The 23,022-nt window shown below is 40.1% G+C and overlaps 1 protein-coding gene across 2 annotated transcripts in view; it reads left to right on the forward strand.

The window, feature by feature from the left end:
• Positions 1-23,022, forward strand: part of DHRS3 (dehydrogenase/reductase 3) — a 32,086-nt gene that overhangs the window by 2,663 nt on the left and 6,401 nt on the right. The window contains exon 2 of one of the 2 annotated variants that reach the window (XM_009289604.1): positions 825-1,313. In XM_009289604.1, the coding sequence (XP_009287879.1) occupies positions 1,119-1,313 (195 nt within the window). In that variant the 5' untranslated portion in view covers positions 825-1,118. Of the gene's footprint in view, positions 1-377; positions 1,314-23,022 lie in introns of those variants that run through there. The other variant, XM_009289602.2, reaches the window with a different exon arrangement.

Consider the following 23,022-nt stretch of genomic DNA (forward strand, 5'->3'; position numbering starts at 1 on the left):
GGAACTGCTTTTTCCTGGGCTCAAGTCAGACCGCAGCACCTTCTTTCTGGTGTGGGTACGTTAGGGAGGAGGCAGGGGTTGCCTGGCTCGGTTGCAGCGTATTTCAGTTACAGCTGGGAGCCCAACGTGGCACGCAGCAAGCCCCGACTTGCACGCTGCAGCTCAGAAGCGAGCGTCCGCCTCAGCCTGCCTGCATGTGTGAGTTTATGTGCAGTGGCTCCAAGATAGCTCTGGGGGAGGGGAGAGCAAAGCCAGCCACTCACAGAAACAGTAGTGAAATCTCCCCGACACTTTAACTGTCAATCAGGCTTAATGGGGTATAAAAACTCCCCAGCGCCACGGCCGTGATAGGCAGAGAGAGCAATAGGGAGAAATGAGTGAGAGCCAGAGCTGAAATAGGGTACGGCATAATTCCTGCTCTGTGATCACAGATACTCCAAGTGAAAAAAACAGGAGAGGGGGCAGAGAGAGGCGGTTATCAGCTCAACCTTTGCAACGGGCTCAGGACAGAACGTCTATAGATATTTATAGATATTAAAACAAAACCAACAACCTTACCCTGAATAGAGCCTTTCTTAAAAAGAAGGTCCTGGCAATTCTGTCTTATTTAAGCAATTTCCTGAGTCTAAGAATAGAAATGAGCTGCCTGGAAGGCACTGCAGGCTGAAATTTGGAGACATAGGCTGCTTTCTTCTATTTTTCCAAGTATAAAAACCTTCCATTTGGATACTGGATTTTTATGTCGGTCTTTGAAGCGGAGGGATGTATGGTTACTTTTAATTTTACTTTTTTCTCTCTTTTAATTTAAAAAAACTGTCTTCCAGTTAAAAAGCAAGGAAACCGTTTTACCTGCATGTGACAATCCCAGAGGACACCGATCAAGAAACAGGGGAGTGACTTGGTCTTCTGCACTACTTTACTCCTACCCCAATTTTTTTAGGGGGAGAGAAGGATTTTTCCAGTCCAAGAATCTCTTGCCCCCAAGTTTTGGAAGGGGGTTGAAGACTTGTCACCCATCTGGGGGTGCATGAAGGGTATTGGTTTTCTTTCTCCGTTAGCTTGGTTTTGTGAAGGGTTGGAAGAGAATTTTGCCTTCCTGACTTGCCTGGAACGAGAGGATGATTTGGAAGTGGCTGGGCGCTTTGCTGCTTTTCCCCGTGCAGATGGTTTATTTGGTGGTGAAAGCTGCCGTGTGCATGGTGCTGCCGCCCAAGCTCCGAGACCTCTCCGGGGAGAATGTGCTCATCACCGGAGGGGGCAGAGGCATCGGCCGCCATCTGGCCCGGGAGTTTGCTAAACGAGGAGCCAGAAAGGTGAGCGTCGGCACGAAGGGGAGGGGGGGGAGGACGCTCCCACCTGCAGCTCTCCTGGGGAGTCCCCCGACTCGGAGACTTAAAAGCCTTTTCCCTCACCTCTAGGTGGGATTGATGGGATCACTTCGAAAAGGGGAGAGGGGAGAAGGGGCACTCATTTTGCAAAACCCTGGCGTGCTGAGCCATTACGTTGACCTACATTTCAGAAGTTGCCCACTCCTCCTTTCCTGCATCCTGTCTCTCCCCATCTCATCTCAGAAAATGTGAAGGTGAGAAAGGGGTCCCCTCGTGAATTCTCCTCTGCTGACAAAGGAGAGGTTTTCACTCCAGCCTAGGTTTCCTGTGGCAGGGAGAGGAGAGCTATGTGATTCCCACGCGTGAAGCTAGTGCTCACTTGCACTGCTGTTTACTAGCCTGCTTCCTGGCAGTCCTGGTTGCTGGGACTGTGTACAAACGGAGAGGGGGGCAGCTGGCTGCCGGCTCCAGCCTTTCAGGCTGAGCACATCTTTAGCTCTCCTTAGGCAGAGCCAGACCGCTGCTGCCACGCGTGTCACCCCAGAAGAGAGGCGCTTGACTCGGAAAGGGGCAAATGGTGTGTGCAGGAGGGCTCTGGCTCTCGGTCCTAATAACGCATTCTCTCGGGAAAGTGGGGAGAAGAGTTCAGTTTCACCCCGATGGTTTTCCATTTGCAAAGTTAATTTCTTGTGCTTCCTGAAGTCCCTTGTGTTTTGCTTTTTGCCAGCCCAGAGCTGTTGAAAGGGAAGATGACTGAGACCCCAGCAAGGAAGAAAAGCACAACTTGAGTAGGAGCTGTGAGACTGTTTGAACGTTTCCTTTAGGAAAGAGGGAAGGGGAGAGAGGCTGAGAGACTGGTCTGTCTGCACAGCAGCCTAGAAATGCCAGTGGTGTGTCTATTCTCTAGCTCAGGAACTGGTGGTTTACCTTGAAACTTTGTGTTTTCATAAGTACAGGTGTCTCCATATGTCTGAATCAATCAGGAATACAAATATATACAAAATACACACACCCTGAAATGAGGCTTAAGATTTAAAGTTCCATCTCCCCCTTTGTGGGTAATGAAAGGGAGGAATTGTGAAATTAGACAGCTGCATAAATACTTCTCGGTGTGAGAGGATGAATGAGAGTAAATAGAGAATAAAGAAGAAGAAAAATACAGAATGAGAGGATATTTAAAGAAAAATTTGCATTTAGTTTGGAATAGTGTTTTGTCACTTCCTTACACATGCTCTACAGTTTTCTATGTGTGGTATAGAGCTATTCTGGCATACAACTTTGAGGTGTAAAATATGTCAGCATTGAACTTTGATGTTTGTATATGCTTGTGTTTAAACATCATGTTGAGATTTACAAATTCTTGGAGACAGAGCAAACAAGTTGACTGACCTTTGGACCCAAGCAATTTGCTGAAAGTGTATTTATATTATCTGTTAGAACACCAGGCTTCATTATTTATTTATTTAGTCCGGCCGGTTGCTATGCTAAGCTCTGGTATTAAAGTACCACCATTTCTACAGCTAATTCAAGGGCTGCTTAGCTGCAGTTCAGCTAGAAGCTGAACAATGGCAGTCAGTCCTAATGAACCAGGTGACATGGGCCAAAAGGAGAGGGAGCTATTTAACATACAGAGCTGAGGATGAAATTACTGTAAACAGATACAGACTGTAGTTAATTTGTATGTCTTATCTATAAAATCTCTGTGTATCTTAGAAGGAAAGAATAAATGAGAGTAATTGTTGGGAACCTTTGTACTTGTCTCATATGATGTTGTGAAATGCTGTGTGGTTGCTAGTTATTGTTTAGAACTTTGGGGTATTTTGCCTTATGGGTTTTTTTTTCACGTCTGTCATCAAGGTGTTTCAGTTTTTGCTTTTACTGAATTGGAACTAGATTCTCCTTTCAGTTATATCATGGCTATCCAGTAAGTCAAATATGGCACTCAGCAAGTTTTGATCCTCTCTGGTAGTGGCACTGCCTTTCTGCCTTTGGTAGTGGCACATTTTCCATGCAACACTGAAGTAGGCTTATCCTTTTCTGCCTTAACATTTTTAATGACAATTTTACCTAGATGTGGTAGTTTCTACTCCCTTTGCTCTGAGATTTCACTTCTTTCCTGCCTTCTGTGCTCAACCCTAACTTTGTGAATTTAATGCAGTTTTCATGTGGAATGCAAGACCTCTGTTTGGCACTACTCTTCGATTTTATGCTTTGCCTTAGACAATCAAAAAGAAACGAAAAAGACTTGAAGTGGCTAGCAAGTCATCTTTCAATAAGGCTTGTGAAAATTAACTATTCTGTTTTTCAGTTGTCTTCTTACACAGTTAACTGTTTTACAATTATATGCAAAGCTTGAATTATTGATCATAATTAATAATTTATAACAGATGCTGATTATCAGGTGGTGTAGTCACAATATTCCAAGTTTAGAAAAACCTTCCACCAAAGGTGTGAAATTCTGAGGCCAAGCACAGTGTTACATAGAGGTGAACGGAAACAGTAACAGATTCAGATTCCAGTAGTGGGTGTGCAGTATATCTTGGAAAAGTCATCACAGCGCTTGCGCACACAGACATAGTGGCGGAGTTTTGGAGGTAGGCGGCGATATATAACCATATTTTTGAGATTAGAATCTTCTGAAAGATAGGTTAGTTGAGACTGTTAGCATATGAAATTTCCTCTGATAATTAGACTGTATTGGATTTCATCTTACACTCTATCTTTATTTTCAGAGGCTGGTTTTGTTAATCACAAATGAGACGTATCTGAGCGGTTTTCACGTAAGATGACAAGTGTTGTATCTCACTAAGATTACGAATTGTCACATCTGCAACTTTTTTACTGTAGAATTTGATCTTGCATTTAAAGCTATGAAGATGGGAAGAAATAAATCAAAAAAGGGCTTATGCAAATGGAAATACAGTGTCTTCTGCTTAATAGATGAGCATGGAGACTGAAATTCTCAATCCAACAGAATGGAAGTCTCTTTGGCATGATCATGTAAATCCATCCCGATTCCCATTCTCTACCCCATTCTTTTAAGTCCATTGCTCTGCCATTGTGCCTCAAGTATGACTTGGACAGATTAATGTCTAGGAGACATCTCCTTCTAAGGTGATGTTTCTTTTCTCATGGTTGTTTGTTGGCCTCTGATGAAATGGCCAATAAGGGGACAAAGCTGTGTCAGTTGTTATTTCCAGTTACAGAAGTGTGTATCTTCTAGTTTTTTCATTTAAGACTACCAGCAAATTTTAGGCAAAGAGAGACTTTATAATCATTAGATCATCCCTGTTCAGGTGTGTACAAGATGTCAAAGGATCCATACTCCATTTTTACTTTTGGGTAGAAGCTTTCAAAAACTACTTGGTCATGGGAGGCATTGTGTATTTAAATGCTTCCTGTAGCACTTCTGGAAAAAAACGAAAGCATGTAAATTTGCTGTATGCAGAGAAAGAGTGGTTTACAGATGACACGGGACATGTTAGTGTTATTATGAGGGATGAATAGCATTGAATTTTCTCCGGAAGTACTCAAGTATTGTAATTCAACTTTCATGCTGTTCCCCAGAGATGAGTCCAGATTCAGAAGTGCCGGCTGAGGGGTTACTTTGCTGCTGCTGAATTGCTGGAGAAACATAATTTGTTGCTTTTGGTTCCTTTTTGGTTGCTTGCAAAATTCAAAATTTTCATTATTGTTGGCTTTAACTCTTGAGAATTTTGACTACACCTTAGAAGTATTTGACCAATAGAGCATCACCTCTGCCTCAGTCTCACACATTGGTAGCTTTGTTAAGGCTCTTAGCTTTTGATATTCTGTGGTTAGCCAAAATGGCAGAGTACATCTGTGTTAATGAAAAGGGAGAAGGAGATATTTTTAGGAGTTTATGATTTAATGCCTATGAAATAAAAATCCACTTCCAAAGCCTAATGGTGTTTTGCAAAGAATATATTGTATAATCAAGTTAATATTGGGAAGACTGGCCCCTTTGAACAATATTTCTTGTGTGGAAGAACAGCCCTCTACAGATGTGAGTAGTCAGGGGGATGTAGGGGCTGAATGGGTTCATTCACTGGTGGTTAGAGTTGGAAAATGCTTCTGGTTTCCTCTAAGCCATTTGCTTTTCCTACAGCATTTTCTATTATAGTGCCCTTGCCAGAGAGTTGTCAGCCCTGACTTTGATCATCTCCAGTGATGAAGTTTTGATTCGTGTGTCTTTTGTATGTTATTTGTATGTCTTGCTGTTTGTTAGGTTTTCTTTTAGGGCATTTCCTTGATGTCTAAAAATTTTCCTTGTAATTTTAATTTACTTTGTTCACAGATTATTTAATCTGAGGTCTGACTGAACGGGAAAGAGATGCTTGGTTCTTAGGCATTCTGGATTATTAAATGTCACCAAAGCCTAACAAAAGTAACTGAAGAAGATACAATTATATGATAGAAACAGATTCCCCAACTCTAGTATGTATTTTAATATTCAAGGTTATCTGACAGTGACTTTGGAAGAGTTTCTTAGCCTTTCCTGTTGGGAGACTGGTCAAAAGCCATTGATTTTCATTAGGTTTTTTATTTACACTGAGGGCAGTATGGATCTTCAGCAGCATATCTACAAGGGATCTTATCCAGCAGTGCTTTTCTATTGCTCCTTTGTGATAATTTCTGTGATCTCAGTTTCTTAAAAGTATGCCTATTTTGTCCTGCTATTTTGCTTTTCGCCCCCCCCCCCCCCCCCCCCCCCCCCCCCCCCACATTTCCTCTTTTTTTCTAAAAATTTTCCTTGTAATTTTAATTTACTTTGTTCACAGATTATTTAATCTGAGGTCTGACTGAACGGGAAAGAGATGCTTGGTTCTTAGGCATTCTGGATTATTAAATGTCACCAAAGCCTAACAAAAGTAACTGAAGAAGATACAATTATATGATAGAAACAGATTCCCCAACTCTAGTATGTATTTTAATATTCAAGGTTATCTGACAGTGACTTTGGAAGAGTTTCTTAGCCTTTCCTGTTGGGAGACTGGTCAAAAGCCATTGATTTTCATTAGGTTTTTTATTTACACTGAGGGCAGTATGGATCTTCAGCAGCATATCTACAAGGGATCTTATCCAGCAGTGCTTTTCTATTGCTCCTTTGTGATAATTTCTGTGATCTCAGTTTCTTAAAAGTATGCCTATTTTGTCCTGCTATTTTGCTTTTTGCCCCCCCGCCCCCCCCTCCCCCAGCTGTGATAAGTTTGCCTTTTTGGTAACTGTAACTATTGATGAATGAACAAGAGGGCTTCTAGGGAATCAGGGGTGTTTTGGCATGAGAGATGTCTCCAAAATACCAAATGGGTTAGGAGCAGCCCTGGCCTTGTGTTAGTGTGCCAGTACTGCAGAGAAGCGTTGAACAATTCCTATTAACCTTGTTGAGAGTTCTTCACATTGATCCCTGTGCAAGAAATGACCTCATAAATACACTGAAAGATCTCTCCTTTCACTGATTTGTCCTCTGGACATTCACTTCCTGTATTGCAGGAGACTATGGGACTCAAAGGGTTTGCATGCTTGTGCAGCGGATGAGGTAAGCAGTCTGGAATATCAGGACAGACAAGAGCCCTTACTTGATGGCAAGGAGCTAGTATCACCAACAAAAACAAGAAACGGAAACTTTGCTCTTGCATGGAATGTACTGCTTGATAGCCATGACCTCGCTCTGTCAGCACTGGAGTCTAGACAATTATGTCTGCAAGCCTCAAGGTACTTTTAACAGGATGGCAACGTGATGGGCAGCTGTAGAATGCCACAAACGCAATAATACAGTGATTATTTTGGGGTAGTGAACAAAGATCCTGAAGGCACTACTTGAAAACTTTTGCTTTGAAAACTGATCAGAGATTTTTTTGTTGTTGTTTTGGTTTATATTTTGCTTATATCATGCCTGATTTTGTTCAGGCTACAATAAAAAAAAACCCTGCAATCTCAGGTGTTCTTTCAGTCATCTCTTTCACAACATTTTCAAAGTCAGACCTTAAATCTGTCTTCACTTAGGAAGATACCTTGTAATTTGAGTGTGCTATCCTCTTTCAGTTCAATTGCAATTGGGACGGTAATAAGAAGTCAGTGGAGGAAGGAGCACTGAGGAAGGGATGAGAGCTGCGCCAGCCTGCACTGCTGCTGAAACCTGGAGCCGGTTTCCCTCAGTGTTCCACTGAATTCAACAGAACTGAAAACCTCAGAGGAATTGCGGGTGCTTGAGAGCCTTGTATAATTGGAGAGTTTTAGCTGAGTGAGATTTTTAGGCTATAAATTCTGTTTAGGATGAGAGTGTTGCAGAGAGGTTATGTAAAAAATGGCATCAGGTCTTAGAATTTAGCCTTGTATTCCCAGGAATGGAAAACTTGGAAAGTTTTGAAATGAGTTTCTACAATGGCATGCTCCTCCCACATTATCTACACAAACTGCATCTGTAGTTCTAGGAATATTTCACTTTGGTCTTTATGAATTGTGTTGACAAATAATTGTCCTGGTTTCTATGAATTAGTATATACCTTTTAAAAACTTCTTTATGACATATACCAATGCTATGTGATAAAAGATTAACTGCATTGTGACTAGAGCTGGAAATTAAATTAATAGTAATCTCCTGAAGTGAGGGCAAAATACTGAGACTGATGCTAAAAGTCATTCAGAGCTGTGACCTTTTTTAAGGTGTAGGACAAAAGCTATTATATCTCACATGAATTTCACTAAGAGTTCTTAATCTAAAATGTATTTAAAAATATTGGTCATTCTCAAACATTCATCTCTGATTTCACTTTCAGAACCTGCAGAATACTCTTACTAAACTGTATTTGAGAGTTAGCTCTTGCCTAAAGAAGAGCCTGACATCAAATTCTTAATGCACAGGAATTTTAATCTGCCACGGAGTTCCATCCAGATGGGCTGTAGTGTTCCAAACCTGAAAACATTTCTTTTGTCATGTACAAAGGCGTATAATTTCTGATAATGTGCTGGGGGAGTGGGGAAGGGATGAGATAGCATACCTGAAGTAAACTCAGCAAGTCCTTCTGCTTGCTGTCTGTCAGTTTTTAAATCCACTGCGGCTGGGCCAGTCATCAAGAAGGCACTTGTATTCTGCAAGTAATAACTGATTTCTGACACGTATCTTGCAATTCACTCTGAGTTCAGAACATGAATAGACCTGATCTGGTCACCCCAAAGGAGATTAGTTCAAGGAAAAGAACTGATTTTAAATTACATAATTTCAGAGCTGCGAGGAACTGGTTTTCCGTAGAATATAATTAATCACCATGTACTTGTTTTGAACAGGCACCATGATCTACCATAAAGCCTTTAAAATGATGTTTGTAAAAGAAATGGACCCGGTTCTGATGTACTTTACCCAATGCAAATGCAGTATGCAAATGTACTGCACAAACAGATGTTGAGTTGGCCTGGTGTATAATAATTTTTAAAAGGCTCAGTGTAAAATTTACATAGATATTTTTAGATTCCGGAACTAAGACAGTGTTGTCAAGAGAGCATCTCTCCACATACTGAATGCTTTTTATGCCCTGTGGAGATTCCAGAATGACATATAGTCCATGTATCTAATGGATTTCTCTGTAGTAATTTAGCAATGCAAATAAGTAACTAGCCATTTTGAAAAGGCAATCTGACATGTCTCAAAGTGAAAGAGATAATGTAATCTAAAAGGAAATTTTGCATTTTCTGTCTTGTGGATATTTCAGTATAATGAGAATATTTACCCATAGTGCAAATATCAGCTTCTAGGTAATTAATCTCCCTGTTGTGTGTGTGGTTGGAAAAAAAACACCATAGGAACTGAACAGTTTCAGGCATATTTTTATTGATGGTTGCTTTAATCTTATTTGAATTTAAGCACTTAATCTTACAGTGAACTAACTATTAGAGCATGTCATAACTTACCAGTAACCAGAAGTACGTGAAAAGAATTGGGGATTGAATGTTTTTCCATGTCATGCGAAATAATATATTAATTTGGAACTTTTGGTAAACTATAAGAGAATAGGTTTTATTGAGTCGCTTTATGGTCTCTAGAAAGGCTTTCTTTCTATAAAGATTATATACTGACAGCAACTTTATTTAATGGCTTCCTGTTGGCAGCTCACTTCCTTGTTGATTGAATTTAAGGATGGGCAGGAGAACCCTCGTTTCAAGTCCCAGGCTTAGATGGCATTAAGCCTGTTATGTGTGCTAGTGCCAAGGCCAGCAGTTTGAATAACATGCTAAATAAGTGTCTCTGGTTGGCAAGCACAGCCAGAATTTATCAGATATCGGATCTGTTGATGTCTGTGAAGCAGCATTCCGGCTGGAGCTATTTTAGCTTATAATTTAGAACATACCTGTCTTTTGTTACTGAGTATGTTGTAAAGAGAATAAATAATGTTAACAAGAAGTGGAACTTGCAGAGTAACAGGCTTGTCATCTCACATCAGGGTACAGTGATATCTTGTGAAAATATTGTCCCAGTGAGACCGTGCCGTGCTGGCACACCAAAATCCAGCACTTCTTAAAATGCTTAAGGACTGGCATCGAGGCAGTTAAATGAGGCTTCCCACAAAATATAAGGACTGTGTCAATGATGTAAGAAATTTTGAGGTAAGTTTTAAAGATGAGGTTATATATTAATGTTGTTGTAGTGCCTCAGAAACCCACTCATGCACCAGAAGTAATATAACATAAAGATGCTAACTGTGCTGTATAAGGACAACGGAAAAAGACGATACCTACCTCTGGGTTTAGAATGTAGGTATAAACCAAAAGGCAACAGCTGAATACAAACACAGAAGTCTGTACTGATGGGGATTGTAAAGCAAGTGATTTCAGCACCACGCTTTTAGCCATTTTTAAGGTTTTGGAAAGGCATCACAGAAATTGAGGTTTTAAGGTGGGATTTGAAGAGCAACAATAAAGAGTTTTGGGGAACGTTTACAGAGGTGCAGACAGTGTGGTGGAAAACACAAAGGTTGTTTGAAAAATTAATGCTGGGAGGTAAAGGCTGCAATAGGAGCTCTGATGCTAAATGAAAGGTGATCAGTAATATGGGGATAGCAGCCTTGAAAGTGAATACAGAAGCCTAGATCTGGAAAGCTTGAAGAGGAGGCAGTGAAATTCAAAATGAGAGTTGACCTGGTCAAAGCAGTAGACTAGGTATACGATCCTGAGCAGGAGGGTTGGACCAGATGATCTCCAGAGGTCCCGTCCAGCCTCAACTATTCTGTGATTCTGTGATCTTAGTCTTATTTGTACCAAAGAAAGGAAAAAGGCTGCTTTTCTGAATTTCATGGCTGACAAGATGGTTTTGGTCTATGATGTTTCACCTTATCTGAAGTGATTCATCCCCATTTTATTTGTGTGGTTTCAACACCTACAGTGACTCGTAAATGTGCTGCTGTGTATTTCTGTTGCGTTTATGTCGTGAGTCTGACACAGGCTAGGAAAAAGTTGTCTCAGATCTGTAGAACTATTTCCATCTGAAGCACTGACATATATAGGTAGTTTTTACTGCGTTATGAAATGAATTAAACATGCTGTTGAGCTAATGTCTAATTAGTCTGGCACAGCAATTTGCTTTAAGAGTGACCATAAGCCCTGCATACATTTCTAAGCATTCTAACTAACAACTTTAGAAGGAATCAAAGATAATTTTTTTTTTTTTACCCTGCTGTGGAAACCTGTCTTGATAGGGTGATACTATGCAGTGGATAGTAAAAATTTGAAGGAGGAACTTAGAAAACTGAATAGACTCTGAATCGTATTCCTCAAACAGATCAGCAACATTCAAAGAGAACATACACAAAGTTAGTACATCAAGAACTAGCTGATTTTACATCATACTACCATAGGCAAGACCAGGAACTTAGCCTTACAGTAACCTGAGAGGTATGAAAGCATTACAACAATTTTTCCAAGAAAAGAACTGGGACAAATAGATGATGATGATGATGAACTCCACAGAAGTAGCCAGTTAATTCTACAGGAACTATGGGCAGAAGAAAAAAAGACAACAGTTCTCTTTATTTCCTCCCCATAAAATTGGACAAGCATGTAGAAATTCTGTATCTTTCCTCCTGGACAGTTTGGAAATGTCAGCTAATGATTATTGATTTTGAGTGTTTGTTTTAAAATCCATTAACAAATGTAGGTTAGTTTTTAATGTTAATTTTTCAGTTTGATTTCTGGACTGAATTGAAGATACAAATCTAATACCATTGCTGCTTTAAGGTATTGTGTAGGAAAGGGAGACTGAAAAGGAAAAATCTTAAAGACAGAACAACAGCCTCAGAGCTGACCACCAGGGGAGAACAAACTCTGGAATTTTTAAACCTGTGTGCTTATCAGGAATATAAAGCAGAAATTATTAGAGAGATCTTTTTAGCTGGGCCCAGACTCTGTTCTTCAAAGCATCATGTCAACATGCTGAAGAGTTGAACAAGTCAGACCCAGGCACTGCCAGATCCATTGGCTGATAACACTGACGCCAGTAGAAAAGGGTCAAATACATGTTGTTTGACCTTTATCCCAGTGGGGATTAAATTGATTCTAATTAATAGACTTGGGAATAGATGGGTACCTTGGCAGAGTTTGTAACTAATTTAAATTGTTCATCCTATTAGCTTAGCCATAAACTACGCATGATTACAAAAGGATTTTGTGGACAGCCACCCTTATGTTGCCACCTTCTTAATTACAATTTATTGAATACGGTGCTACAGAGCTTACTTGTTTTGATTAACATAGGGATTTCTGTTGTCTAACACTGACTGAGCAAATGTCAGTGCTCCACTTATGGCAATAAAATAGTGTTTGAAAGCACAAATGCAGCTCTGCTGAAATCACTTACGCTTTACGTATGTGACTGTGAGATAAATCTGGCTCTCAGTGTGTAATCGGTGGCAGCTGTACCTCTGAGTACACTTAAACAACTTAAAATTGTACGTATTTTGAGGTGGTATAAAAATGATGCCTGGAAAGATTCTGGGCTGTGATTATCCTGTAGTATGACATATTTTTAGCCACAGGTTAGAAAGAGTCTATATAAAGATGGGGTGGCAGTTGGTATGACCTGCCTAATATATTTCATCTCTTATCTAAATGAAACAACTATTTAAAATAGGTGCAAATGGAGTTCAAGCTTGACTTCCCAGTGTTCCTTCTCTTGGTCAGCAGAGATATCTGCTTGCACCAGTTGTATCAATAGGTAGTGTTTGTCTTTTAGATATGTCCTCTTTCCCAGTAAGTCCTGGACTGAAACTGCTAGCTAAGTTTCCATGAGTGCTGACTTGTATCAGAAAGTGAAAACTGCAGACACTGAACAGAATCTTATTTCAGTGTTTCTTAGAAGCTTTACTGTGCAGCACGTCTCCTGTATAGCTAGGCCTACGTTAAGAAATCGGGAGTTACCACCCAAAAAAAGCGTGATATTTTAAGTAATTATAATTGGTTTTTCGTTCTGTTTGCTGTTTGAATCACTGGGTACACCCAAGTTACATTTTTCAAGATTGTCTTCATACCAGAGGAGCGGACAAACTTGCACCACTTAAACTGAAAGCAGAAACTGTTCGATAGTCTTTTAACTCTGGGTGCTGGACCTTAAGAAAAACCTCGAATATACTAGACAAAATAAATTAATGGGAGTGGAGGATGTTGTTGTAAAGACACTGCTCACTTCATCTTTCTATGCCCTTAAAAAGAATGGGTCAACAATAACAGTGGACAATCAGATATTTTCTACATGAAGATTAAATTAGTGTTTGTCTTAGATCTGTCATTTTAATCTCCTCGTAAACAGAGACACCTTTTCTGTTGGATCAGTACATTCGCTGGGCGAGACTTGGCTCTGGTAGTTTGGAGAGGGGATGGGAAATCCTGACATCCACTTTCAGCAGCTTGGTTTTATGTTGACTACAGACTCAAATTCCCTGTGCCCTACCTCCTAAAAAAAACCTTACCAGTGAGGACAAAACTCAGCTTACTGCCTTAAAGAGAAGAGGTCATGCTTCCAAGTAGAATATTAAAGACATCCAGCTGGTACAAATACTTCTTTCCCAAAGTGGTAATAGAACAGGCCTGGCTCTGACCACAGTGAGCTGTCAGAAATGATGTAAGAACATTTCCAAGACTCTTGGGAAACACGGGAGTCCTGTCTCACTGAACTGAGTTGTTTGATTTTGGGTTTTGAGATATGCTGATTGTGCAATGTTGTAGAGTGTTCTTTGTGTTGCTTGTTATTTGATTTTAATCCAGGCCCCTTAGAGACTATTGTCTATGTTGTGTTTATATTTGAATGTGTGCTTTATGGAAGCAAGAGGTTTGCCTCTTTAAAGCAAAATGTTTAGCCGTCAAAGGGGTTTTTCAGGGTTTCATTTCCCTAGATGATGACGTGCAACTGTTGCAGATTGTTCTTATGCTGTAAGGATGTGTGTGTGTATGCACATGTGTGGGTACGTGTGTGTGTGTGTAGTGATCTGGCACCTTGCATCTCCCTTACAGCCCCGGGGTTCATCAGTGGGTCAGCCAGCTCCTGATGACATCATTACACTTGTTTACTGCTCACGCAGAGGAAGTGCTATGCTGATGGATTTGACCACTGTCAGTATCTTATTTTAGTCCAGCATTTTTGCAAAATCAGAAATTTAGAAAAGCTTCTTACTTCTATAAAGTTATTTTAGTTTCTCTTCCTGACTGCGTTAAAAGGGAAAATAAAAGGTAGAAAATTCTTAACCATTGAAATTATATTGCAAGAACTGTATTTCATGTTGTCGTTGAAATTGTTAGTGCAACTAAGTAATCAGAATGCTGGTTGTAGATTGAAAAAAAGATCCATCTCAGAGGGAGTCAGTATAATTGGGATGAACTATTCTGCAATACGTGAAGTCAGAAGGCTTCTTTAGCCACTACAATCAGTAAAAACAGTTAAAATACTTTTGGTTTGCTTTTGAGTCACATATTTAGGCCAAGTCGCGTTATTTGTATCAGGATTTAGGCTTCTAAGTGTAATTTCAACAGTGACAATACATTACAGATTTCCCACTGATGCACATGGAGATAGCTGCCAGTCAGCACTCCTGCACGTCATGTCAGTTAGTTCAATTATTTTAGTCTTTTTGTGTACCTGTAAATATTTTTCAGTAGAAGTAAAGACTGTTCTACAGTGAATGTGAGTCAACCAAAAATAGGCCTGTTTTTTAGGGCTAAATTTCACACACTTCATAGAAGTAGTTTACAGATCCCCAGTGCTCTGCAGTCTACCGGTAGGTAGAAAACCCTTATGGCATGGCACTGTGCTTGTTACCGACTTTGAACACATTAAGGAATTATCGTGCGTCAATATTATATTACTGCCCCCTCAGCTAAATCTTAGTTACTGACTAGGTTACTTTATATAGTTCATTTTACTGGAAAGTAAAGCTTATCTCATGTTCTGTGATAGTTTAATTGATTTTATGTTCATGTTGAAGTGAATTAAATTCATTTTGCATTGCAGTAGCCTAAAAAGCACGCATGTGATAGGCAGTCACATCCAAAGGATGGTAACTTCCAGGGAGCTGTAACTTCTTAACATGCTAGAGCTTGATTTGTGATTGCCTGACCAGCCCTTCTAGTTTAAATAAGTATCATTGTGGCAGAATCTGATTAGAATTGCTTTGATCATTTCTGGGTAAAAGTAATGATCTTAAGTTTTGTTTCTACATTTAGCTATCATTTTATTTAACTAGAGCTGTGCCGTTTTTCACATTTTTTAGAAGCAGGGTAGCTACTTCATCTCAACAGTGCACTGAAAAAATTGGTATAATCAGTGAAAGACTCTTTTTAGCTACGCTGTACCCCTTTGGGGATGCACGCTCTGGGAGCTTACAATCCTCCAATTTCCATCCTCCTTCTTTGACTTAATAGGCTGAGAGAGTTAAATATGTCCTGAAAACTGTCATTTGTACAACAGATGAATAGATTTTAGAAATTCTGCCCTGTCGCATAGCAACAGCCACCATTAAAAAATAACATTTTGAAATGTACATAAAAAGATAGGAAACCAGTTAAGCATTTAAATATTGAAGCTTTCTTCTAAGCAGTATCCTTTATTTCTTTGACTAAAATACTTATAATAAAAGCTCCTTTTGACAGCTTTTAGATGATTTTAAAATGGTAGCAATTCTCTTTTTCTGGAGCCAAAGAAAGGAGGCTTGTAGGGAAGCTTGTCTGGAGCTGTTGTTAGCATTCAGTTTATATTCGAATTTCATGTAGGCTATTTTAACTCCCAATACTTCTCCAGTAGCCTCATGAGAAATGACTTTTTCAGTCAAGAGCTGCATCATATTATGCACATGGATGATCTGGAGCATATTTTAGGTCTTTCTGGAGGGTAGTTTATAATGATGGCGTTGGAAAGCTAAGAATGAATAACATTTCTATGTCTGTTCGTTGCAAGCCTTCTTCCACTTTAACAAATTTAAACACTTCCCCTAGTCTTCCTTTACTGTGATATTCCTACAAGAGTTGGGGTTGTCTGTCTGCCTATGCCTTCCTCTGGCTTGTAAACGTTCCTTGTGGCTTTCCTCATTCATCAGAGCTTCTAATACATTTACCATTTTGTCCACCTTACTTTTGGATTCTGCTAATGTGACAGTACAGCAAAATGCAAAGTCCCCTTGACTGGTAACAGGACTATAATGACATATCACAGATCTACATAACAGCGTGGAGTAAACTTGGCTCCAGTTCACATAGCAGTGATCATAGATTACTGCCAAAGTTCAGAACCGGTCCAGCATGAGAAGGCTAATTAAGTTACCTTTTGAGTATAGCATCTGATTGATAGAATTGTATTTATTATTTTTTATAGAGCTTGTAGTGGAATTGTATATATTCCCTAAAATAAGTAAAGTGCTGATGAAATACTCATAATGATTTAGCTTAAAGCAAAACTGAAGATGTTCTGAATTAAAGCTGACAATTTTTTTTTCTCTAAACTGGTAATCCAGCATAATTGATAACGTTTGTAAGCTATACAGGGGACTAGCCCTCGCAGTCTCTGAGGGCTGTCTTGAAGGTGGTGATGCAGTGGCCAGCCTTCTCCACCAGAAGTTAAAACCGCTCAACATTTCAAGATTAGGCACTCTGTTACAGAAATCATCTCATAAATATAAAGGCAAACTCTAAAAAATAATCCAGTTCTATTGGCACCCAATTTGTAGCTCTCTAATTCTTTTTTTCCATAAATTTATGTCAGGTCTGATTTTTTCCAATTTGTTAGTTAAGAAGTAGCAGACTTTTCAGTTAAATGTTAGTTGAACCAGGCAATTTTAGGAGTTACTTTCACCCAGTCAGGTGATAGAAATAATACTGTGTTGGATCCACATTTTTAATTTCACATGTCCCTTACTTCTAACATTTCCCTGTAATCTAAACTTTTGTTTGTTTTTATCTTTACAAAAACAAACACTCTTACTGTTCAGTGTCAACATAACTTTCTGTCATAGTAAACGTGTTACATATTACATGAACATTTAACCTGCCACATGTTAAGAACTCTTTACCCTGAGAGGTATATGCAACAAGTAAAAATAATAGTGCAGCATTTTGGAAGGAAAACGTGCAAACAGCAAAGCTTCAACTATTTTGAAATGCCCTGTTGGACCATGGCATTTTTGTCAAGCAGATCCAGTAATTTCTTTTTTTTTTCCTTTGAAATGATATTTACTGACTTTCTATCCCTTCATCCTGTCTGCTGTGCTTGCAATACGAAAGGGCTTTTTGCACCTGCGTATTTACCCTCCCCACAATTTCCTGAGATCTCTGTGGACATTTTTATATGAATCTGGATTATAGGGATGGCATGCCAAGCAAATGGAGGCGGCAGCACATTAGTTATTTTTACAGGATGGAGTACTATATTTCTGTTGGTAGATATATTCAAAGCCTTACCTCAAATACATAACTTTAAAAAAACTTACCCCTCTCCCTACCCCCCAGATATGCCACTTCTTTCTGCTTTGCAGCCAGAGAATTTTATTGCTGGATATTTCTTTGTGTGCTTTGGTTCCCTGGAGCAGAGGCCGGTTCTAACACATGGTGTGGCAGACATTCACCATTAAAAATCTGTCGTTTTTCCCCCACAAATGCTTCCATGAACCTTTGCAGGGTGACAGCTTGTGGCCACTTGGTGCTTTTGTTGGAACGTGCACTCCATTTGACCCTGTCCCAGCGTTAATAGGATTGTAAAGGCTGACTCCTGCATGACCTCTTCTTGCAAACAACCCTAACCCTTCCCCTTCCTCAACTGTTCTGTACAACAGAGCTGAAAAGTGTTGCTCCCAAGGCAGTCTGGAGTCGCAGTTCATGTTGCAGACGAAAGCAATTGGAAAAACCACTGGAAAAAAGTCAGCGTGGGGCCACCTGTCCTTAAATAGTCCTGACTGTGAGAACAGTAGGCATTTGTTCACTTCTTTAGAGGGAGCTGGTCTTAAATGCCTGTATGCAGACAGAAAATTACAAATTTTCTTTCCAAGGAAGGCCTCTATTGAATGGGAGACAGGTGTTTACATACTTCTCTGTGACTTTTTAGGTGCTGTTTTGTTTTCTTCAGAGGAAAAAAAAGGGTGACTGGGGTACAATTGGAATTGACGGTGATTTAGATGAATAATGTTAATCCCATTGAGTGCTAAGTCAACATGTAAAGTAATAAAAGTTCTGACTCTAGACTAAAGGAATTGGAATTCACTCTTTTAGTCTCCTTCTGAAGTCTCTTTAGACCTAACTTTTAATCTCATTACTGTATATTACTCCTGGCCTTAACCCAAATCAGTTTATAATAAAGTCTGTGTTTTGTGTTCACCATGGTGGCAGGATTAAATTTAAATTAAATTCTTATAGTCTAATGTCTTTACAACTTCTAAATACTAATCTAGAAAAGTTTGTGTGTAAAATAGGTAAATGGGCTTACTCTCTTGATTCCCCCATGCTTACCTGTAATCTTTCTTATACTCATCCCTTGCAGCTTTGATATTCACTTTCCACGGTGGGAATTGAGAAAATTTTGCCACTGGCCTGCTTTGTTTGCTTACTTTTTATACAAGTGTCACTAAGGGGCTGGGTTAAGTATTTTGACCTACTTCAGGCATCAAAAGGTTCTTTTTTCCTTTCTAAAGCAAAGATTGGCTTTTCACACTGAACGGCCACACCTTTCACTCTTCCAGTAATCTGTCTTTAGCATGCCTCTCCCATGAAGAACTCCTGAAAGAACTTGTCTGACTTTGCCCTGGGGGCAAGAGAGGGAAGGGGTGCAGGAGAAAACCCTTATGCCATTGACAAGCAAAATACATGAACACTTTTGAGGCTGTAGGATTTAGCCTCCTCATGATATGCAAAACTCTGCCAGGATTATGGGATACACTGGAATGCATTTCTTCAGAGGACCAACTGTGAGTTAGTGCTACCAGGCTTTGTAAATATATGGGGATAAGACTGACATACTTCAGTGGATTATCTACACTTTGTACTTCCTAAAAGTATGCAGGAACTTTCAGTATTGGGTGCAGAAAGGCTTTCTCTGTTTGAACAAAGGTAGCAGTCTGTGCAATTACAGATACCAACCCAAACAGAGCAACTTTTGTTTCATGTGTTGACCTACCAACTACTTCCTATCTCTGCTGATCTGCGGCTAAGAGTTGTGGTTGATTTGCAGAGGCGGCAATAATGAGATCAGGCAGGAAGGGCACTTTTGTGTCTCTCTGCAACACTTTAATCTTTCAGTGTCTTCAAATTGATACAGAGAATTGCTTCATGAATCATAAAATGCAGAAGCTTTTGGAATGGAAGTTATATCTGCTAATCACAACGCACGTTGTTGTGTTGGAAAAGAGTAAGAGTGAACAATTCTGTACTAAAATACAACCCAGATAATCCAAGCGGAGTGTCAAGAAATGGCACACGTTCAGTCTCAGAAATGCTTTTGTTGTGGGACACCTTTCCAGTACTGGTCTAGTTCACTGGAGGGATAAAGTCTAGCACAGCGAGTTTGCTGAAGATACAGTGCCAAATTAATTGACAGTGTAAAAGGACAACATTCCTTTGCTGCTGTTCTTGAATTGTGCTAGCAATAAAATCGGACCAAACAAGTTAAATAGCCTTGTAAATGATGTAAAATTAGCTCTAACCTCATCTCCTGCACCAATAATATACTTAAGACTCTGGAAGCATATATCATGTGTGTATATTGTGGTTGATAGCAGCTTCAGGCTAGACCAGTTTATATAAATTAGTGGCTTTATCTGATTTTGTGGTGGTCAAAAGCATAACTCTTACTCAACTTGTGTTATGGTGAAAATCGGGATTTAAACCTGCAGTCAGGTTTGGGGCTTTTGGCAAGTAGCCAGCGCAGGCCCCTGTTAGAAAGTCTTGCCTTAGTACAACAGCAGCTAAAACCTTCCTTTTGACTCCCCTCCGACCTCGGGGCATGTCTCATTAGCAGATTAAGTCCAGAGTTAAACGAGTCCTCTGGGAGTGGAGGATGCAGTGTCTACTGAGCCTGCCACTCTAGCTGAAATGGTTTTCCTACAGCCAAATAAGGAGTTCTGTGACTTGCCAGAGGGGAGAAGATCTAGAGATAAGGTTTGTTTTGCAAAAATCTGCTCATGAATAAATCCTGGGAAAATCTGCACTAAGCTGTGATGTCACAGCCCTTACCCACTTTAAAGTTAATTGAGAGGAGGGCGTGTTAAGTTCCTCTGTCATCATAAATCTATTCTTCCATATGTCCAGTGGTAGGAAGACTCCTACCCTGCTGCTGCCCGGGCTCTCATCGCCTCTCGCTAGCAGCCTGGAGCAGAAGCGATTGCTTTAACATTCCACCTGCATCCCTGACTGCCAACCACTGGGGTCACCCAGAGGTAACCACAGGGCAGGAAGCCTCCAGGAGCGGGCCTGCCACAGCGGGGATTAACCGCCTCACTGGGCTGTTGCCCTCAACAATTTTCTGGTCAGTAACTTTTTGAAAGGAGAGCGTGTCTAGTGCAGTAGGGAGGGGCAGGCTGGACAGGATGACGAGAGATGAAGGGGGAGAAGAAATAGTGGCTGGATTCTTTCCAGGACGGAAAACTGTCTGTCCAAGAACTTCTCCAAAACACAAATTAAATATTCCTCTATCCACCATTAAATTACTGTGAATGGGTGGCTGTGCAACATCCTGACAGGCTGTGTAATAAGGAACGCTGTGTCTCTTCTCTCCTTTATTCCTCTGCATTTTTCTCTGTCCCAGACAGGAACTTCTGTGTCTGTAAGAGTCATTCTCTCCAGGACTTAGCCTCCAGTTGGGACACACTTAATGCCAATTTAGAATTAAACTTAAAAAGGAAAGGGGTCACAGACCAGACTGAGACCCATGTCTACATTTTGAAAATTGTGCTTCCTAGTAAAATGGACCATATCCTAAACTGCAGATCTAGACTCCTTACAAATGCAGAGCCCTCAAATCCTAACTAGGGCAGGATAAAGCTAAATGATGCCTTTCTTGATGTTGACTGAGCAAAGAATAAAATGAGAGTTCCTTACATGCTTGCTTGCATATAAAGGGAAGTGAAGTGCCAACTGTGCAGCTTTAGGCTAACTGGAGCTCCTGGGGCATCAGTGAAACACGGGCCCAGGCCCACAATCATTCATCAGCTCAGCAGTGAGCAAAACTTTTTGTTCAGGAGCATGAGAATATGCATGATTATTCCTGACTCTTAAGCTGTCTAGTGGAATGGTTTAGTGAGAATGTTAAAAATAACACAACCTTATGAGTGCCAAACAGCAAATTGTCAAATTGCAGATTCTGCAGAAAGAGGTGAATTCAGGAGGGCAGAAGACTGATGAGTAGGTTTGTAGAAATCTCAGGAGGCAATAGTAGAGTAAGGACCTAGAAAAACATTGATGAAACCGCTGCAAGCAAGAAAAGAAGAGAGAAGTATTGCCTACACAGAAACTCTAAGCCAAAGCTCTCTGTAAAGGTAGAGTTCAGGAGCAACAGAAGCCTCAACTATGAGGCTAATGCAGCAACTGAAAGTCTTGTCTCTGTGTAAGATCTGATATCCTAGGAGGCCAGAGGGAAGGCCGTGCCAATTTAATTTGGCCAGATGTAAGAGAGAAATTGAAAGTCTCATATGATATTGTAGGAGCAGTCAAGCTTGAATTTGGACCAAAAGCATGTTGTATTGAGTTTTGAGTTTTATCCATCTGTAAAAAGTAGCAGAAATGACAGCAGGAAACCTCACTTCCCACTGTGTCGTTAGGGAACTTTCACCTCTCACGAAAGAATGGTCTTTTATTTACTGCTTTTCTCTTACGCAGGCTGAAGCCTTCACCTGAGTGTGAACAGTATCAAGGACACGAAAACTTCCCATGGAAAAAAATCAGTACTGAAGTTAATGCTGTCAGCAGGATAACCAGCAAATTCTGTCTTCCCCAGATGGCCCAGATTTTAATGGGGTCACTTTGCAAGACTTGCCTGTAGGATATTAAGGGTCCCAAAGTAACTGCTGGGGCATAAAAAATGTTATGTCCAAGAGTTGCATCACAGACAGATGTTCCTTTGACAGGTTGTCCTTTGCTTAACTATTCTTCCATGTATATTTCCTGACATTCAATGCATCAGTGGCAACTCTTGGGAATAGGAGGCTGTATGGATGTTTGAAACAGATTAAAGTGAAGAGTGAGTGATCTACTTTTTATTTTGCAATAGCAGTGTGAAACCCTAGAGTGCTAGGGATGTGAGGTCAGTTTCTTGCCTTACTCCCCTTGTCTGACACGTTATTTCTCTTTCCTCTTCCTCTCCTACCTTCCATCGCTCTTCAACTTGTCAGTTAATTTTTTGGTGTCTGCATTTGGCTGATCTAATCCTGCTAAGAGGCTGAAGTTCCCACTGATGCAAACTGTGGGCATCAAACTTGATGCTTACGGTTGACATTTTGTAGTGTTTTTTTTTCTCCCCTTTCCACAGAGATGTAGGTTGTGAAAGAGAGAGCAAGTAAGTGTGTATGCTTATAGTTGAACAGTATTTTGTAAATATTTCCTGAAAGCTTGCGAAATTTCTCACATGTCCTTGATTTCCCTTCAACTTTGCAGAGTAGGCATAAGAAATATCACCCAGTCTAGCTCTGAGTTCGGAAGCGAGTAAATAGCCATCAGTTTTACAAGCTTTGTGTAGATGCTGAAGCCTGCTGGCCAAGGGTGATACGCTGAGACTTTGGAAGATAGGCCAATATCCAAGCTGCATTTTTAGCCATATGCTTTCTTACAGTTTTTAAGTCTGCTCACAGCTTTTTCCCTGAAAATTACTTCCCCTGAGATAACATTTCCCATGAAATGGCTCTGGCATATTTATATATGCTCTGAAATTTCTGGTTAACTAACTCATTAGTCCTTTGGTGATTTTGAGAATAGAAGTCGATCAGTCTGTATGTGTTTATGTTCACAGATGTGCCAATGATTTATAAATGGGATTAATAGTAAATTTAACTCATTTAGGAAATAGTTGAGGACCCAGGTATTTCTGCATTTTAGCCTCGCTTAGTTGCACTGGAAGAGCTCTTTGACCCTGCCAGAGATTAGTTTTAGTACCCATTATGAGATAAGCTTAACTAGTCCTTAAAAATAAGCATGTTAAAGTTCTCTGCAAGAGATTTGTTGTGGGGAG

The sequence above is a fragment of the Aptenodytes forsteri genome, unplaced genomic scaffold (assembly GCF_000699145.1).
Source record: "Aptenodytes forsteri isolate BGI_AS27 unplaced genomic scaffold, ASM69914v1 Scaffold61, whole genome shotgun sequence".
NCBI lineage: Eukaryota > Metazoa > Chordata > Aves > Sphenisciformes > Spheniscidae > Aptenodytes > Aptenodytes forsteri.